The following is a 19824-nucleotide window of genomic DNA, read 5'->3' as shown; positions in this document are numbered from 1 at the left end:
TTATTCTTTATTTTATTTTTTAAGAGATGGGGTTTTGCTGTGTTGCACAAGCTGGAATACAGTGGCCATTTACTGGCACAAAAAAGCACTGGAGTTATAACCTGTTATGTATCTGACCTGGGCCGGGTCACCCCTCCTCAGGCATCCCGGTGGTGCTGTGCACCAAGGAGGTCACCACATTGACACTGAACCCACATGACAGCTCAGAACTCCTGGGCTCAAACAATCCTCCGGCCTCAACCTCCCAAGTAGCTGGAATGACAGGCAATGCACCACTACCACACCCAGCAAGGTGCATTTTAAACCACCTGCTAGTCAAAGGGTAAATATTATCTCTGTAACAAGGAGAGAAAAAGCTGAGACCAAAGAAGGGATACATTTAAATAAAAAGAGGATGGAAATTTGAGGGGTGAATATATGAACTATTTTTGCCTTACAAACAAATCAGATGACAATACGTATTGTCATTATTTATGTATTGTTATTATGCCATTATTTATACGTATTGTCCTTCTTAGCACACTACCTGATGCCGTGAGATCCTGGAACATGCACCGTGTGCCTACTCGGTTCTGGTGAGATTCTTCTTGCTGCTTTGACTTCATTTAACAGCTTCTCATCACTTTGTAATCTCCAGGTTTTAAGGCCATGACCGCCCACTTGCCTAACTCAAGCCCTTATAAATATCCTTAAATCTCTCTTATTCTTTATCTGTATACAGGCTGCCGAGCAAGAAAGAAAATCTTCAAAACCAAAATAATTGGCTCAGGATAAAGTAAGCTCAGAGAGGGAAAGAGCTGGCATAGAACAAAGCACGGGCGGCTTCTATGTGCACTCCTGCCAGGCAGAGGGGCAGCAAGAGACAGTGAGAGCTGTGGCACTCTCCCGAGGACATGCTCAGGAGTGAGGCCAACAGTGAAGGATGATAAACTCCCAATCAGACCCATTCAGATGGAAACGAACAGACAAATCCACATGTCTGGGTAAAACTAAGACTTCTTGGATATTGGCCCCTGACTCTGTTCTTCTCCAGCACTTTGTCTGCAGTGTGAACCACATTCCCAGTTGTGGTAAAACAGCCATTCTTAGATCACATCTGTATAGGATGGGGACATTTGAGCACTTTCCTAAACCCTGTTTCCCCCAACACCGGACTTTATACATATCTGTAAAACAGATGGTGATCATGCTCACATCCAAGTGCAATCGTACCAGCTGGCATCAATATGAATATAGGAAATAAAAACGATAAGGCCTGTATTTAATAAGCCTATGACCTCATGCACTGTCTCTTTCATCTTCTTTTACTTTTTTTTTTTTTTTTTTTTTTGAGAGGCAGTCTTGCTCTGTTGCTCAGGCTGCAGCGCAGTGGCGCAATCTCGGCTCACTGCAACCTGTCTCCAGGGATCAAACAATTCTCCCGCCTCAGCCTCCGGAGTAGCTGGGATTACAGGCAACCGCCATTATCCCCGGCTAATTTTTGTATTTTTGTAGAGATGGGGTTTCACGATGTTGGCCAGGCTGGTCTTGAACTCCTGACCTCCCACCTCGGCTTCCCAAAATGCTGGGATTTCAAACGTGAGCCATCGCACCCAGCCTTCTACATTTTTGCCAGCAACTGGTGCCAGAAACTCTGTCTGCTGCCAATTTCTATTGGGAACGGAAGCTCCATTATCACAAGGGGCCATCCGGGTGGAGCCGGGCGGCAAAACCGTGTGCTTTCTGGGAGCCCTCCAGGAAGGACAGACAGACCTGGCGCAGGCGCCCGACTGGCCCTGCTGCCCCAGGAATACCTCCCAGGAATACCTACCATTTCCTTGAATGCACTTTCAAGCGCCCCGATGACCAGGCACTCGTGGGGAATCTTCTTCTCGGTAAAGAAGCGCGTGGGGGGCGTGCTGGGGGAGCCCGGAGCCCCCACCCCTCCGCGCAGGGAGGCTGCCCGGGTCAGAGTCCGGCTGTTGGCAGGTGTGTTCTCAGGCTCCTCCCCTAGGCAGGTTGGGGGCAGAACGGCGGAGTTCTTCAGGATGTCCACGATGTCCTGCAGCTGCTCCGTGATATGGTGCTGCAGCAGGCGCGACGCCACCACCGCTGCCCCGGACCCCGCGTGCCCGTCAAACAGCGACCAATAGTGGCAGGAAACACCCTCGGATTCCTGTGGGAGAGGACGACAAGGAGGAGTGAGAACGGCTGTGGCCTTTGCCCCAGGGTCATACAGATTGTGCGACACCTATGGGACTGGGCGTTCACTTGGTTGTCTGTCTGTTGTCTGCAAACAATGCAGTCAAAACATAGCAAACAAAATAAAAAAACGCTCAGGGAAGGGTCCCCAAATGAGTCACTATTGTTACCAGCACCAGAAGGATGAAGTGGTCCCTGCCTCCCCACCTAGCAAGCGAGCCCAAATGATCACATACTAAGCTACTACTTGGAGGGTGAGATCTACTTTAATTTGAGGTGTAAATGTTTGCATAAAACTCTCCTACAAACAGACAAGTCTGTATGAGTCCAGCTTGAACATCTAACTCCTTACCTCCCGTTTTTTTAATTTTTTTTTTTTTTTTTTTGAGATAGTCTCACTGTGTCGCCCAGGCTGGAGTTCAGTGGCACGATCTAGACTCACTGCAACCTCCGACGCCCAGGTTCAAGCAATTTTCATGCCTCAGTCTCTGGAGTAGCTGGGACTACAGGTGTGTGCCACCACACCAAGCTAATTTTTCTTTTTTGTATTTTTAGTAGAGACAAGGTTTTACCATGTTGGCCAGGCTGGTCTCAAACTCCTGGCCTCAAGTGATCTGCCCACCTTGGCTTCCTAAAGTGCTGAGATTATCCCAAAGCGCTGGGATTGTAGGCGTTAGTCACCGTGCCTGGAACCTCCTGTCTATTTCATTCCCAGAGTAGGTTTGGTCTGCGGCCTTGGAAAAAGGCCCTTTCTCAGGTTTTACAATGGGAAATAAGTGGACCCATTTTCCCCTTTCAGAGCCCTTAAATGCTGGGATAATTGTTCCATCTTTCCTGGTCTACATCCTGAATTTTCAGAACAAGTTTTCACCCTAGACACCTAGTCTAGTCCAGGCCTCACAAGTTGCAGCCAATTCAAATCTCCTCTTTATACTTTCCACCTCCCTTAGTTCTCCAGCTGATGTGGAGAACTAGTCTCCAGCTGATGTGGACTCTCAGTCTCTCCATTCCCTCTTCCTGACTTACGGCTACATGCAACCCGTGGTTCCCTCACCTACGTTGGGTTTAGTGGCTGCCGGTGGATTTCTAGATTATGTCAAGACGAGCACTTTCGAACCCATGTTTGAATTACACATGCATTAGATCTTAGAGAAAAGGAGCTCAATTATGATATAGCTGATAGAATAGAGAGCTCAGAAATAAACCCACACATATGTTGTCAACTAATCTTTGACAAGGGTACCAAGAATACACATTAGGGAAAGAAGAGTCTCTTCAATAAATGGTATTAGGAAAAGTGAATATCCCCATGCAAAAGAATGAAATTGGGCCCTCTTCTTACATCATATACAGAAACCAACTCAAAATAGCCTAAAGTCTTAGATGTAAGACCTGAAATCATAAAACTCCTAGAAAAAAACATGGGGGGAAAAAACTCCTTGATATTGGTCTTGGCAATGATTATTTAGATATGATACCCAAAGCACAGGCAACAAAGCAAAAACAAATAAGTGGGACTACTAAAATGTTTCTGCACAGCAAAGGAAGTAATCAACAAAACCAAAAGGTAGGTAGCCTATGGCATAAGAAGAAACACTTGCAAAGCATGTGTGTGATAAGGGGTTAATTTTCAAAATATACAAGAAACTCCTATAATTCTATTGCAAACAAAACAAAACAAGCAAGCCAATGAAAAAATGGGCAAAGGGCTTGAAGAGACATTTCATCAAAGATGACAAATGGCCAGCAGGCTTGTGAAAAGATGCTCACCATCGATACCTTTCATAAACTCAGTGAACTGAAATTAAGGACCTTCCCCAACCAGATAAGGGGCATCTAAGGAAAATCTATAGCTCATATCATATTTCATGGTGAAATACTGAATGCTTTCCCATAACATTGGGCAAAATAAACAAAATGTATGCTCTCACTACTTCTTTTCAACATCATACTGGAGAGTTCTAGATAGTCAAGAAAAAAGAAAAGGCCTAAAGACTGCATAAGAAAATAGCTGGGCACAGTGGCTCATGCCTGTAATCCTAGCTACTCAGAAAGCTGAAATGGGAGAATCCCTTGAATCCAGGAGGAGGAGGTTGCAAGAGGCCAAGATCTTGCCACTGTATTCCAGCCTGGGGTGACAGAGTGACCCTGTCTCAAAAAAAAAAAAAAAAAAAAAAAGAAAAAAGATTGTTTAAGAAAATAAAGTTGCATTTATCCTGGCTTTGAGCAATTTGAGCATGATGTACCTTAGTGTCAGTTTCTTCATGTTTCATGTGCTTGGAGTTTGTCTTTCTAGATCTGCGGACTTACAGTTATTTCATATCATTTAGAAAAATTTCACCCATTATTTCTTAAAAAAATTTTTTTTGGTATCCTTCTCTCTTTTCTCCTTGGAAGAATCTAATTACACCTGTAGTAGTCCCTAGAGGCTGTCCCATAGCTCATTAAGGATGCTTTCATTTTTTCAATGGTTCATTTTGGTTAATTTCTACTCCAATGTATTAAACTCACTGTTTTCTTAATCTTTTTCTTTTTTATTAAAAAACAGACAAAGGATCTGAATAGACATTTCTCAAATTAAGACATGCAAGTGGCTAACAGGTATATGAAAAAGTGCTCAAAATCAATAATCATCAGGAAAATGCAAATCAAAACCACAATGAGATAGCACCTCACACCTGTTAGGATTGCTATTATTTAAAACAAACAAACAAACAAACAAACACACAAAATGACACAAATGTTAGTGAGGATGTGGAGAAAAAGGAACCTTCTGTTCTGTCAGCGGGAATGTCAATGAGTACAGCCATTACAGAAAACAGTATGGAGGTTCCTCAAAAAATTAAAAATAGAACCATCATATGAAGCAATTTTACTGCTGGTTATATAACAAAAGGAAATGAAATCAGTATCTATAGCCCAACGTTCATTGCAGCATTATTCACAACAGTCAAGACACTGAAACAACCTTAGCATCCATCGATGAATGGTAAAGAAAATGTGGTGTATACTACTTACTTACAATAAGATATTATTCAGCCACAAAAAGAAGGAAATTCTGCCCGTTGCAACAACATGAATGAACCTGGAGGGCATTATGCTAAGTGAAATAAGACAGACACAGAAAGACAAATACCGCTTGATCTCATGTGGAATCTAGGAAAGAGTCAAACTCACAGAAGCAGAGAGTAGAATGGTGGTTGCCAGGCGCTGGGGTTGAGGAAAATGGGGAGATAATGGTCAAAGGGTACAAAGTTTCAGTTATAAAATGAGTAAGTTCTGGGGATCTAATGTACAGTATAGTGACTATAATTAATAACACTGTACTGTATACTTGAAATTACCTAAGAGAGTAGATTTTAAGTGTCCTCACTACAAACACACAAAAACTGGTAACTATGTAAGGGAATGGATGTATTAACTTGATTGTGGCAGTCATTTCACAATGTACCCATGTATCAGATCATGCACACCTAAATACATGATTTCTGTCAATCACACCTCAATAAAACTGGGAAAAATAAAACATTACATTTGAAAAAATGTAACTAGAGGGGTAGGATATAAAACACTAAGATATAAAACACCAACTATTTATATATTTGGGATCTCTATTTTCAGAAAATTGATGGACAAAGGGGTAAAGTATGCATATAACATCTACTTCTCACTAGTTGGCTTGTCTACCCTACAGCAATAAATACTGAAGGCTTTTTTTTTTTTTTTTTAACTGAAGCCATTAAATAAAATTCTTAGTATAATGCCAGTAGATACTGAGTAGGTATGGTGACATGAGCCATTACTCTGTGCTCTTTAAAACTTGATTTCTATTCAATTCTGTGCTAGGTGCTAAGAAATAAAATAGTTGATTTTTAATTCAACCAATATGTGATTTGAGTACTTTCTATGCAACAGGTTCTAGAGTAGGCAGTAGAGATAAAAGACTGGCTGAAAGAGATATCAGACATGGCTTGACCTTAATAGTCCAGTGGGGAAGATAAATACTGATTGATATGGTTTGGATTTGTGTCCCCTGCCAAACCTCAGGTTGAATTGTGATCCCCAGTGTTGGAGGAGGGGCCTGGTGGGAGGTGACTGCATCATAGGGGTGGATTTCCCTTGTTGTTCTTGCCACAGTGAGTGAATTCTCACGAGATCTGGTTGTTTAAGTGCGTAGCACCTCCACCTTCACTCTCTTCCTTCTCTGGCCATTAAGACATGCCTGCTTCCCCTTCACCTTCCACCATGACTGAACGTTTCCCTAAGGCCTCCCCAGTCATGCTTCCTGTACAGCCTGTGGACCAGTGAGCCAATTAAACCTCTTTTCTTTATAAACTACCCAGTTTCATGTATTTCTTTAGAGAAGTGAGAGAACATACTAACACACTGATCAAATAATCACACATATAAACATAAGATCACAAGTCTGATCAAAGAGAGGACAAGGAGAAATTCTCAGTATTACAAGGCCAGCCTACAGAGGTACAGGACACATTGGAGAAGGCTTCCTGAGGATATCAGGACTAGGCCGAGGATGCATGGAAGTTCATGAGATAAGGAGGGGAGGGGAGAGAATGCCAAGCAGAGCAACAGGAGGTGCAAGGCCCCTGCAGTAGAAGGGGCATAGAATAAACCATGGCCATGTGGCTGAGCAGGAGAGTGAGGAGCAAGATGAGAGTGGAGAGAGAGGTAGCAGCTAAAACACTCATGTTTTACAGGACACGTGAAGGATCCTGGCTTAGCTTAAGTGCAACAACATAAAAAACCATTGACTGAAGTGAGAATAACAAAATCAATTTATGTTTTTAAACAATCACTCAAGCTATTCTGTGAGATTAGAAGGGAAGTAAGGGTGAAAGTGATGATGCTAAGATAGGAGGTAAACGCTGCCCTAAAAAACATTCAGTCACATCCAGGCCATAAGAAACACATATGAACAATGAAAAGCATCATAAAACAGAGGTATAAACAGTAAGAGCTCTAACTCACAGGAAAGTGGAAAGAACAATGATTACAGATGAGAAGATTTGAATTCTAATCCCATATTCAACACCAATCATCAGCTGAATGGAGGCAGGACAGGTGTTGGGCCACTAGCTGGTTGTCCCTTTTGCTTAACATTTCTATGCTGTGGTTCGTTGTTGTTGTTTTTTAATCCCTTGAACTAGATAAAAACAAGTTCATAATGAGATTTTAAAATCTTCAATGTCCTCCTATGCTAGGGGGATGTAAAGTGAGGGACATACTATTTGGGGAAATACAACCACAGTGTGTGCTTAGAGTTCAGCTCAGTTGTTAAAAGTGTAAGAGACCCTAAGGTCAGAGAAACACATCCAGTTACAGGTCCAGAAAAACCTTCCCATCATTTATTTAGTTTTTGAGACAGGGTCTTGCTCTGTCACCCAGGCTGGAGTGCACTGGCACAACCATGACTTACTGAAGTCTCAACCTCCCAGGCTCAAGTGATCCTCCAGCATCCGCCTCTCAAGCAGCTGGGACTACAGGCATGCACCACCACATCCAGCTCATTTTTGTATTTTTCAGAGATGAGGTTTTGCTATGTTGCCCAGGGTAGTGAAGTCCTGGGCTCAAGCAGTCCTCCTGCCTTAGCCTCCAAAAGTGCTGGGATTACAGGTATGAGGCACTGTGTTTGGTCACCCATCCCATCATTTAATGAACCTTATACAGCAGGCAATACTCTAAATGCTTTACAAATATGAACTCATTTAATCCTTACTCCAGTCCGCTGTGAGAGGTGTGGTAATTATCTGTATTTTATACTGTAGGAAAATGAGAGACAGAGAATATAACCACTCTAGGTCACCATCTATTAAGTTATGCAGCAGAGACCAGAGTTCATGCTTTCAGCCATCAACCTCTTTGCTAAGGTGACCACCCCTACTGTATCCCCAGAGGGAAAGCTTGCCTTAATTTATACATAGTACCAGAGTCCATTTTTCTACTCTACAACCTGAATTGCAACCAGAGTGATTTTTCCTAAAATACAAATTTGGTCATTTTCTTTTATGAGTCTAACAGCCTGCTCTATGGGCTGGCTCCTGTCCATGAGCCTCTAGTTTGCAGTCTCTGATAATCTCCCCACATTCTAGACCTTACTCAATTCCCACCCACACCAAACTACCAAACTTGCAGCTCATCACAAACCACTAACCATCACCACCTCCTTTACATAACTTCCATCTGGCTTTCAGTACGCAGCTTAAATATCATCTCCTTCCAGAAGCTCCCACTGCACCCTGAGCACCATCTGGATAGTGACCTTGAGGGCTAGGGTGAGATTCCATTCTGGCAAGGCAGACTGGGAAACCTCTATTTACCACCTTGGGGGCACTAGTGAAATGTAATTCCTCTGTACCTAGTAGTGCTATGAAAGCTGCATGGCAAGGAAGAAGCACCAGAATTTAAAAGGCTCATGAAGGACTGCAAGAGGTGTTTCAAAGAACAATATGAGGCCAGAGAGGGCTACATGTGTTTGAAAATATTACAGAGAATAAAAATCTATTTTCAAAGGTGGAATGATCAAACAGGTTTTGCTGTACCCTTATTTTATTTTTTTTGAGACAGAGTCTGTCACCCAGTCTGTAGTGCAGTGGTGCGATCTTGGCTCACTGCAGCCTCTGCCTCCCAGGCCCAAGTGATTATCCCACTTCAGCCTCTCAAGTAGCTGGTACTAAGGCATGTGCCACCATGCCAGGCTGATTTTGTACTTTTAGTAGAGAGAGGGTTTCACCATGTTGGCCAAGCTGGTCTCAAACTCCTGGCTTCAAGTGATCCACCCACCTCAGCCTCCCAAAGTGCTGAGATCACAGGGGTGAGCTACCAGGCCCAGACTGTACACTTATTTTAAGAAGGATATGAAGATTCTCCCTTCTTTCCTACCTGGTTCTTCTCAAAATGATGCCATCAACTGCTGTAAGGTAAGCAAGATGGTTTGATGCATAAAGTCAGACCTGGGAACATGAAGGAATGAATGTCTCCTCAATGTCACACGAGCAGTGAGGGGCATTCATCAAGGTTAGGAGTCTAAGCTGGAGATACTGCTCTGAATCCTGGTTGCAGCAGTGATGATATATATCTATGCATATATTAAAATTCACAAAACTGTATACCAAAAGGAAAAAGTTAATTGTACTGTATATTTTAAAAATAATAAAACATACAGCACTGTGTTCAGTACATAGGAGTAGCAAAAACACTAGAAGTAATGGTAATTACTTATACTATTAAATAGCCTGGGGGGACACTGAGTAGGTGGAGAGACCAGGCTGCACATCTGAGCTCCTGACTTCCAATTCTGCCAAATGGGGTACTCATCTCGCTCTACTGTACAACTCCTGTTGCTTCTGTTCACCTTTCTTATTTCCCCTAAAGGAAGTCTTAGTTCAAAGGACATCTGATATGGTTTGGCTGTGTCTCCACCTAAATCTCATCTTGAACTGTAGATCTCATAATCCCCACATGTCATGGGAGGGACCTTGTTGGAGGTAATTGAATCATGGGGGAGGTCACTTCCATGCTGTTTTTGTGATAGTGAGTTCTCACGAGATCTCATGGTTTTATAAGGGGCTTTCCCTCCCCTTTGCTCTGCACTTCTCCTTTCTGCCACCATGTGAAGAAGGATGTGTTTGCTTCCCCTTCCACCATGATTGTAAGTTTCCTGAGGCCTCCCCAGCCATGCTGAACTGTGAGTCAATTAAACCTCTTTCCTTTATAAATTACCCGATCTCTAGTATGTCTTTATTAGCAGCATGAGAATAAACTAATACAAATCTATCAAGCACCTATGTTTAATCCCCCTAACATCACAATAAAATGGGTGTCACTCCATTTTGCCAACAGTGAAACTGGGGTACAGATAGTTTCAGTAACTCTACCGGTATGTGGCAGAGATAGGATTTGAACCTAGTTCTTCAGACTCCAAGTTAAGGGATCTTTCCATCTTCCCAGTGGCACACAACTTTGTGTAATTAATCTCCTTGGCTTCCGTTACTCTGTGGCCTTTGCACTTTAGTGTTGCTTGCGTTATTTTAATTTGGTTATTGCTTACTAGTAATTGCATACGAGTATGATTGCTAAAATGTTTCCGCAATGGCTCTGCATTACTCTTCTGGAAACTTCAGAAAATGTTGATGGGGCACCAGCACAGGATGCAAATCAGACCCTTCATAATTAGAGTAACCTAGCTCTTGACATAATACACTTTAAAATTACTCATATTCATTGTAACAAATGTTTAACTTTATTTTTGCTCCAGATAAACATGAGTTAAATGTGTACTCCACTTGAAGTAAAACAGTATCAAGCCCTTTCCTGACTTACCATATAATTCTATTTGGCAGAAATAACTTCTGACTCACAAAACAATAACTTTGAGGCAGTTTTCCTCAAAATTGCACTCTAAATTATTTCATTTACAAAGAATCAGTCTTACACGCAATTTATAACACACAAATGCCTACCTACCTCTGTTCAGGAATACATCTGCAGCCTGATGAAGGAAGATTCCAGAAGGTGAATAATTGAGAGCTTAAAAATTGTTTCTCTTTTAGGCTTTCTCTACAGTAGGCTATTACATTCTCTTCTTGCAAAGAAAACTGCTTTTTAATGCTTTTATTTTCCTTTTCCCATTTTTCAAAAAATCTAGTATGCCAGAACTTAATGAGTTCTAACTGGAAAAGACTCCTTGGGCCTTTCAACAAATATAAGATTGTTCCAAACAGAAATCTATCTATTAAACAAGGAGCTGAAGTCATTTCAGAAACAAGCAGGTGGTATCCATTCAGCTTCAGGTATACTGATTGCAGGGCCAACCAAGGATGTCAAGAATGACCAGCTTAAATTTTAGCCCTACTCAAACAAGAGCCACATCACATGCACCTGAACTCCGGGGAATCCATAGACTAAAACAGCCAGCGTCAGCCATCTAGGTGGTTGTGAGGTACCCACCCCCTCTTATGGAGTGCCAACTAAGAAGGAGAGGTTCTAGACATAACCTCAGACGTTTCCTGTGGAGACCAACAGAAATACCCAGATGTAGGGGAGGAAATACACAAAGCCAAGGAGTGGGGTTTGAGGTATTTGTTCCAGCTTAAGGAAACGACGGTTTTGCCTTCCTTTACTCACTGCACAGAGCTCTAGAGGTTTGCAAACCTCTTCATCCCTCTTCCCCTGAGACTAGTGCTCTCCACACGAAGCACATGACTGTGAGGCGGAATTGAAAAACAGTCGGTCGGCGTATAAGAGACACGTTAGGATTGCTTCCCTAGTTTTCATTCGGGATGACACTGGCGCCCTCGTGTGGCAGGTAAGTCAATCCTCCGCATGCATGGGATGCTGGTGCTCTTCCATGCCTGTTAGTTTTGGTAACATGGCAACCCATTGCAAGGGACCTGTGCCCCTAAGTGGTGATTATACTACTAAATTTTAAACTAAAATTATTCCTCGCATAGTGGACAACAGTTTAAAAAGATGTCTGCAAAGAAACTACAGATAGAAAACATAAGCAAATAAGAACATGTCAGAGCTGGCACTTGATATTCCCAGGAATGATAATCCAGTCATATCTGACAATCATCATCATCATATCTAGCCAAAACACTCTGAAACGCTCAAGGGGACGGGTGAAATATGGAATTATACTCGCTATTGTTAATGATGGATTTTGCCTTGATATATTAGCTAATGATAGCATGAAGTCTTTGCTCTCAGCAAGACAGTAAATGAGTTACTGTATGAAAAACACTTAAATCAATGCCTGGCATACAATTAACACTGTATCACTGTTAGCTGTTATTTTAAAACATTGCCTTTTCATCTTTATTGCCCTTCAATTATTAAAACATTTAAAAAATGTTTAATGTATCTTTATAATTTTAAAATAATTACTTTATGGATATACAGTAGTAGGTTATATATCAATAAATGATCAATAAATGAACAAACACTTTGGGGTGCATTTTTTTTTAAGAGACAAGGTCTTGCTCTGTCACCCAAGCTGGAATTCAGTGGCATGATCATAGTTCACTGCAGCCTCAATCTCCTGTTTTCAAGCCATCCTCCCACCTCAGCCTCCTGAGTAGCTGGGATGATGGGTGCACCACCACACTAGGCTAATTTATTTTTTATTTTTATTTTTGTAGAGATGACGTCTCTCTATTTTGCCCAGGCTAGTCTTGAACTCCTGGCCTCAAGCTATCCTCTTGCCTTGGTCCCCCCAAGAAGCTAGGACTACAGGCATGTGCCACCACATCTGGCTAATTTTTAAATCTTTTGTAGAGAGGGTCTTGCTATGTTGCCCAGGCTGGGTCTCAAACTCCTGGCTTCAAGTGACCCTCCTGCCTTGATCTCCCAACGCTTTGAAATTACAGGCATGAGTCACCACACCCTGCCAAAAAAATGGTTTTTAACTTATGATTTGGAGACTGTTAATTTAGAAATAGTTGTCCGAAGGGAAAAAATGGTATCCTCCTAGTAGCATTCACAAGTCCTTGGCTTATTTAATATTATTCTTCCCTTTGCTACCCTAACTATTCAGGTGTTTACACAACCGGTGGAGGGGCCATATCAGCAGTACAAAAGGCCTATCGTAGATGTAGAAATCCCACTTTGAGTGACATCTCATGGTTGATTTTTACAAAATGTCCTATATGAGTACAGAATGCACTTTCCAGCCCTTCTCTCCCACTGCCAAAAAAAAGGGACTGATCACTCCCCGTTGGGGAAACAGAGTTGCCATATTCTGTTTCCCCACTATATATGTGATTATATGGTTTGATTTCCATAAAGTTTCTGGCCAATTTTCCAGGAATCACAGGGAAGATGATAATGCACAGTCCAGAGCACCTGCTATAGGCATTCCATCCACAGGGCTTTCAATGTCTGGTTTTTCATTTGATCCTCACAGTACCACAGTGAAAGGGAGAAGAATAAGCCAATGAGGAGGTAGAGATGAGAGAACATTTGAGTGACTTCATGAAAGCCCTTCCTAGGGCCCATGTTCTATTGCTGTCCACATGGAGCCATGACCCTATAGTGTAGTTCACTTTTTACCATACCTCTTTTTTTGACTAAATTGTTCAGATACTCTGCTCTGCAGTGGAGGAAAAAGAATCCCTTAATTTCATATACCTTAATGAATATGCTGCTTCCTTCTCAGGATATGACAATATGAATTGCAGGTTTCTTTGGCTGAATTCCTCCAACATAATGAGACAGTAAGGTGCAGGATAGGTTTAGTAAGTTTGGCTTTTGTTTTTAAATGGCAATTTAGACCTGTCTTAAAATATTAATTTATAAAAGGAAGTACAAAGTTTGTAACAGTTTTTGCTAAACCGCATTGTGACTTATTCTAGAATCAATTCGGGAATATTCTTAAACTATTAGTTACACATCAACAACTTCTCCCTAAATTAGTTTATGGAAAAAACGTAAGTACTGTGAAATAATACTGAAGTGCAGTTGCCAATCCACTATTAGAAACAACAACAACAATAGATAATATTTATTAAGCACTTACCCCATGCACTATTCTAAGCACTTTTCATATTTTAACTCATTTTGCTCTAATAAGCCTATGAAATAGCACCTATTATCACCCATTTACAGATGGGAAAATTGAGGTATGGAGAAGCCAACTGACTTGTACAAGCTAACACATCTAGTAAGGGGCAGAGACAGGATTCAAACTCAGGTATTCATGCTTATCCAATCAGAAGGCTTTTTTTTTTCTTCCCATGGTTTATGCAAATGATGGTCTTTCTATAATTTAGCAAGAACATTGACTATAAAGAGAAGATAATTTCATTTTAGCTCTGTTTTTCACCTGAGTCAGAGTTATTACGGTTTCTGAGTCGACAGGGGACACTGCTAACTAACTCCCATATCAAAAGAGAAACCATAATGGAAATGAGAAAATATTTAGTATCAAATTTTATTGAAATTATACATATCAACATTAGGAGTTATTCTTCCTTGATGTCTGACTTTCCCAAAGAGATTTTCCTGCTCCATGTCTCAACTGCTAATGGATACAGAGGCAGCATGGTGTAAGTCTAGATGCTGAGGCCAGACTGCCTGGGTTCAACCAACATCTACACTTTCTAGCTCTGTGCCTCAGCTTCCTCACCAGTCAAAAAAAGGCAATAATAATACATATTTATGCACATATTACAGTTTGGGCACTCCTAATCCAAAAGTCTGGAAAATGCTCTGAAATGCAAAACTTTTGAGCATGGACATGACATCACAAGTGGAGAATTCTACACCTGATCTCAGTGGGTCATGGTAGAAGCACAGGCACACTACATCTCATTTATTTAGCAACCCCAGGGAAAAGAAAACTACCTTCAGGTTGTGTGTACAAGGTGCATACAAAACACGAATTAATTTTGTGTTTAAACTTGGGTCTCATTCCCAAGATATCTCATTATGTATATGCAAATAGTTCAAAATCTGAAAAAATCTGAAATCCAAAACACTTCTGGTTTCAGGCATTTTGGATTAGGGATACTCAGCCTATATGAGGTTAAATGGATTAATACTGGCAAGGCACTAAAATCAGTGTCTGGTACATGAGTGCTGAGTATTATTTATTTATTTATTTTTTAAGAAGAAATGAAAGAAGAAAATAAAGTTTATTGCCCCTGACAATGTTCTTCCCACTTAAAGCTGTGGGAAGTCAGATTATAAGTGAAGCAAGAAGAAATTTCCATCTCAACATAATTTATTTTCCTTGCACCTTACATTTTGCCACAGTGGGAAACTATAGTAAAACCATGTCGTGTTCTCAGCTACTATGTACATCTTGGTCAAACCTAGTCTTCAGAGTCATCCAACACCCACCAAGAAGGGATCTTTAAAGGGACTCTAGCTGACATCAGTCTCCTCAATTCCTGGGTATAAAATCATCCATCTTAATCACTGGCAAGAGTTCTATGTCCCTAGAACTAAAAGGGTTTTGAAAGAAACCACTGCATTACTGACCAAAAAAAAAAACAAACCGGCCAGGCGCAGTGGTTCATGCCTATAATCTCAGCACTTTGGGAGGCCGCGGTGGGGGGATCACGAGGTCAGGAGATCCAGACCATCCTGGCTAACACGGTGAAACCCTGTCTCTACTAAAAATACAAAAAATTAGCTGGGTGTGGTGGCGGGCGCCTGTAGTCCCAGCTACCCAGGAGGCTGAGGCAGGAGAATGGCATGAACCCAGGAGGGGGAGCTTGCAGTGAGCCAAGATCACACCACTGCACTCCAGCCTGGGCAACAGAGGGAGATCTTGTCTGAAAGAAAAAAAAAAAAAATCTAAGAAGAAAAGAAAATTGTTATTTTCTTCATATGAGCAGAACAAGGAACAAAATGTTAGCATAATAAAATGAGATGAATAAAAGGCTGCTCCTATTACATTTTTATAGCTGACATCATTGCAGGGAGCCAACTGCCCAATGAGGGCCAAACATTCCAAAGGGCCGCTGTTGTAGAACCAGAAGCAATCTTCATTTCACGTTTTGGGGGTGAAAGAGTACTTCTTACAAAAACAGATAAAAAGAATGGCAAAACCTCCGTTCAGAAAGTTGAAATAGTCCCTTTCTCATGTTCCTTTTGCCTCTCCCTGCCCCATTTTGATTCTATTTGCCTGGAGTTCCCACAGTGCTGCCCTGTCCTCTGCTGAGAAAGATAATCAGCTTTCCTCTCCCCTGCTGATGGTCTTGGCTGAGATGCTGACACAGCCATCTCCTGTTATTGTAATTAGACACTGAACTAGCAGATTCTGAAACCACACACTTTGATGTGTTTTGGCTAAATTAAACAACACAAGGGTGCTCCTAAGGAAGCAGACTTGGAATTCATGTGTTCAGAAGTCTAGTCTTAAGTCAAAAACAATCTGTTCCAAATAGGGAGTCAGATGTGGGCAAAAAAAATGCCCTGGTTATGGCCACAATACCCTAAATATTTCCCACCTACGCATCTTATGTAAGTACATGCACTTCTTATCTTAATGCTAGGTTATGACATGGCTTTCACAGTGATCTCTTTCTCCTTCCACAGAGAAGTCACCTGGTACCGTCCTCCTCTTATCTCATTCCTGGAATGACTAAATATTTGGAAACTAAAAAGCAAAATCTCTTGGAAAAGCTGTGTTTTCACCTGAGGATGGCCATCAGTGTGATAAATAAAGACTCTTTATAACCTTCCAAGTCAAAGGAAAGAAAACCTAGCAATGGTGATTCATGTCCACAAATCTTGAGCTGGTTAATTTAAAAGCCTTCTGTGGGAATCAGGAGGCCGTTGGGAATAAGGTGTTGTCTTCAACAAGCTTACAGCAGCTTTCCTAAGAGACAGTCTCATGAAAGTGTCTTTTGGAAGTGCTAGAATTGTAGACATCCTTCTTTCCTGGCCACTCATCCTTTATTCCCAAATCAGTACCCAGAGGTATAGGCATGTTAAGGGGCTTGCACATTGCCACAGAGTATCTATTTGCTATCTGCCAGACTGTGGGCTTACAGCTCTTCACATTAAGCTACCCAAAAATGATCCACGCATGACAAAAGTTCTACCTTCATTTGTCACTGAGAACATCCTTCTCTACTACACTACATACCCGCTTCATCAAATATCTCAAAATGTTGCTTTCTTTTTTTGGGGGGGACAGAGTCTTGCTGGTCCCTCAGGCTGGAGTGCAGTGGCGTGATCTCGGCTCACTGCAAGCTCTGCCTCCCGGGTTCACGCCATTCTCCTGCCCCAGCCTCCCAAGAAGCTGGGAACACAGGCGCATGCTGCTAAGCCCAGCTAATTTTCTGTATTTCAGAAGAGACAGGGTTTCACTGTGTTGCCCAGGCTACTCGCGAACTCCTGAACTCAGGCAATCCGCCTGCCTTGGCTTCCCAAAGTGCTGGGATTACAGGCGTGAGCCACTGCGCCCGGCTAAAATGTTGCTTTCTTTTTTTTTTTTTTTTTTTTTTTTTTTTTTTTTTTGAGACGGAGTCTCGCTCTGTTGCCCAGGCTGGAGTGCAGTGGCGCAATCTCGGCTCACTGCAAGCTCCATCTCCCGGGTTCCCACCATTCTCCTGCCTCAGCCTCCCGAGTAGCTGGGACTACAGGCGCCCGCCACCACGCCCGGCTAGTTTTTTGTATTTTTAGTAGAGACGGGGTTTCACCGTGTTAGCCAGGATGGTCTCGATCTCCTGACCTCGTGATCCGCCCGTCTCGGCCTCCCAAAGTGCTGGGATTACAGGCTTGAGCCACCGCGCCCGGCCAAATGTTGCTTTCTTAACCCCAAAGGAGAAATGCTTATTGTTTCTGTATTATAAGTTATATCACCAAACTCTTAATTAAAAAACAAAATCTAGATCTATTAGAGAGTGTTGGAGATGGAGACTAGAAAAATTCAACCACATCCCCTTGCATTTCTTCAGGCTAAAATACTACAGTGCAGAACACCTTAAAACATTTAAATTTGCGTGCCTTTTGTTTGTTGTTGTTGTTGTTTTACTTCTTTCAGACATTGCTTCTTTAGCTCCTGATCCAGATGGAACCTGAAATTAATTTGTATTTTCTTTCTTGTAAGTCAGGTGCCACTGTCAAGAGCTCAAACACGAGTCCGTTCCAAGATGGCCTAATGGAAACAGCTCCAGTCTGCAGCTCCCAGCGTGATTGACGCAGAAGCCCGTGATTTCTGCATTTCAAACTGGAGGTACCTGCTTCATCTCATTGGGACTGGTTGGACAGTGGATGCAGCCCACAGAGGGCGAGCAGAAGCAGGGCAGGGCATCACCTCACCCGGGAAGTGCAAGGGGTCAGGGAATTCTCTTTCCTAGCCAAGGGAAGCCATGACAGACCGTACCTGGAAAATCAGGACACTTCTGCCCAGATACCACACTTTTCCAATGGCCTTAACAAATGGCACACCAGGAGATTATATCCTGCGCCTGGCTCAGCAGGTCCCACGCCCACGGAGCCTTGCTCACTGCTAGCACAGCAGTCTGAGATCCACTGGTGAGGCAGCAGCCTAGCAGGGGGAGGGGGGTCCACCATTGCTGAGGCTTGAGTAGGTAAACAAAGCAGCTGGGGAAGCTCAAACTGGGCAGAGCCCACCACAGCTCTGCAAGGCCTGCTGCCTCTGTAGACCCCACCTCTGGGGGCAGGGCATAGCTGAACAAAAGGCAGCAGAAACTTCTGCAGACTTAAACGTCCCTGTCTGACAGCTCTGAAGAGAGCAGTGGTTCTCCCAGCACAGTGTCTGAGCTCTGAGAATGGACTGACTGCCTCCTCAAGTGGGTCCCTGACCCTCAAGTAGCATAACTGGGAGACATCTCCCAGTAGGGGCCGACTGACACTTCATACAAGTGGGTGCCCCACTGGGACTAAGCTTCCAGAGGAAGAACCAGGCAGCAATATTTGCTGTTCTGCAGCCTCCGCTGGTGATACCCAGGCAAACAGGGTCTGGAGTGGAACTCCAGGAAACTCCAGCAGACCTGCAGCTGAGGGACCTGACCTTAGAAGGAAAACTAACAAACAGAAAGGAATAGCATCAACATCAACAAAAAGGACATCCACACAAAATCCCCATCTGTAGGTCACCAACATCAAAGACCAAAGGTAGATAAAACCACAAAGATGGGGAGAAACCAGAGCAGAAAAGCTGAAAATTCTAAAAACCAGAGCTCCTCTTCTCCTCAAAGGATCGCAGCTCCTCTCCAGCAACGGAACAAAGTTGGATGGAGAATGACTTCGATGAGCTGACAGAAGTAAGCTTCAGAAGGTCGGTAATAACAAACTTCTCTGAGATAAAGGAAGATGTTTGAACCCATCGCAAAGAAGCTAAAAACCTTGAGAAAAGATTAAATGAATGGCTAACTAGAATAAACAGTGTAGAGAAGACCCTAAATGACCTGATGGAGCTGAAAACCATGGCACAAGAACTACGTGACACATGCACAAGCTTCAGTAGCCAATTCGATCAACTGGAAGAAAGGGTATCAGTGACTGAAGATCAAATTAATGAAATAAAGCGAGAAGCAAAGTTCTGAGAAAACAAAGTAAAAAGAAATGAACAAAGCCTCCAAGAAATATGAGACTATGTGAAAAGACCAAATCTACATTTGATTGGTGTACCTGAAAGTGATGGGGATAATGGAATCAAGTTGGAAAACACTCTGCAGGATAAGATCCAGAAGTTCCCCAGCCTAGCAAGGCAGGCCAACATTCAAATTCAGGAAACACAGAGAACACCACAAAGATACTCCTCGAGAAGAGCAACTCCAAGACACATAATTGTCAGATTCACCAAAGTTGAAATAAAGGAAAAAATGTTAAGGGCAGCCAGAAAGAAAGGTTACCCACAAAAGGAAGCCAATCAGACTAACAGCAGATCTCTCAGTAGAAACCCTACAACCCAGCAGAGAGTGAGGGCCAATATTCAACATTCTTAAATAAAAGAATTTTGAACCCAGAATTTCATATCCAGACAAACTAAGCTTCATAAATGAAGGAGAAATAAAATCCTTTACAGACAAGCAAATGCTGAGAGATTTTGTCACCACCAGGCCTGCCTTACAAGAGCTCCTGAAGGAAGCACTAAACATGGAAAGGAACAACTGGTACCAGCCACTGCAAAAACATACCAAA

General features: G+C 42.4%; 1 protein-coding gene across 8 annotated transcripts in view; it reads right to left on the bottom strand.

Annotated features, from left to right (window-relative positions):
- The window catches only part of PPM1H (protein phosphatase, Mg2+/Mn2+ dependent 1H), a 348124-nt gene that overhangs the window by 217199 nt on the left and 111101 nt on the right, over positions 1-19824 (bottom strand). For all 8 annotated transcript variants that reach the window (XM_030939327.1, XM_030939326.1, XM_010381118.2 and 5 more), the window contains exon 3: positions 1811-2155. In XM_030939327.1, the coding sequence (XP_030795187.1) occupies positions 1811-2155 (345 nt within the window). The remainder of the gene's footprint in view (positions 1-1810; positions 2156-19824) is intronic.

This window comes from Rhinopithecus roxellana, chromosome 10, assembly GCF_007565055.1.
Source record: "Rhinopithecus roxellana isolate Shanxi Qingling chromosome 10, ASM756505v1, whole genome shotgun sequence".
In the NCBI taxonomy this organism is placed as follows: Eukaryota; Metazoa; Chordata; class Mammalia; order Primates; family Cercopithecidae; genus Rhinopithecus; species Rhinopithecus roxellana.
Note: the sequence above shows the minus strand (reverse complement) of the source record. Positions and strands in the feature narration are given on the sequence as shown.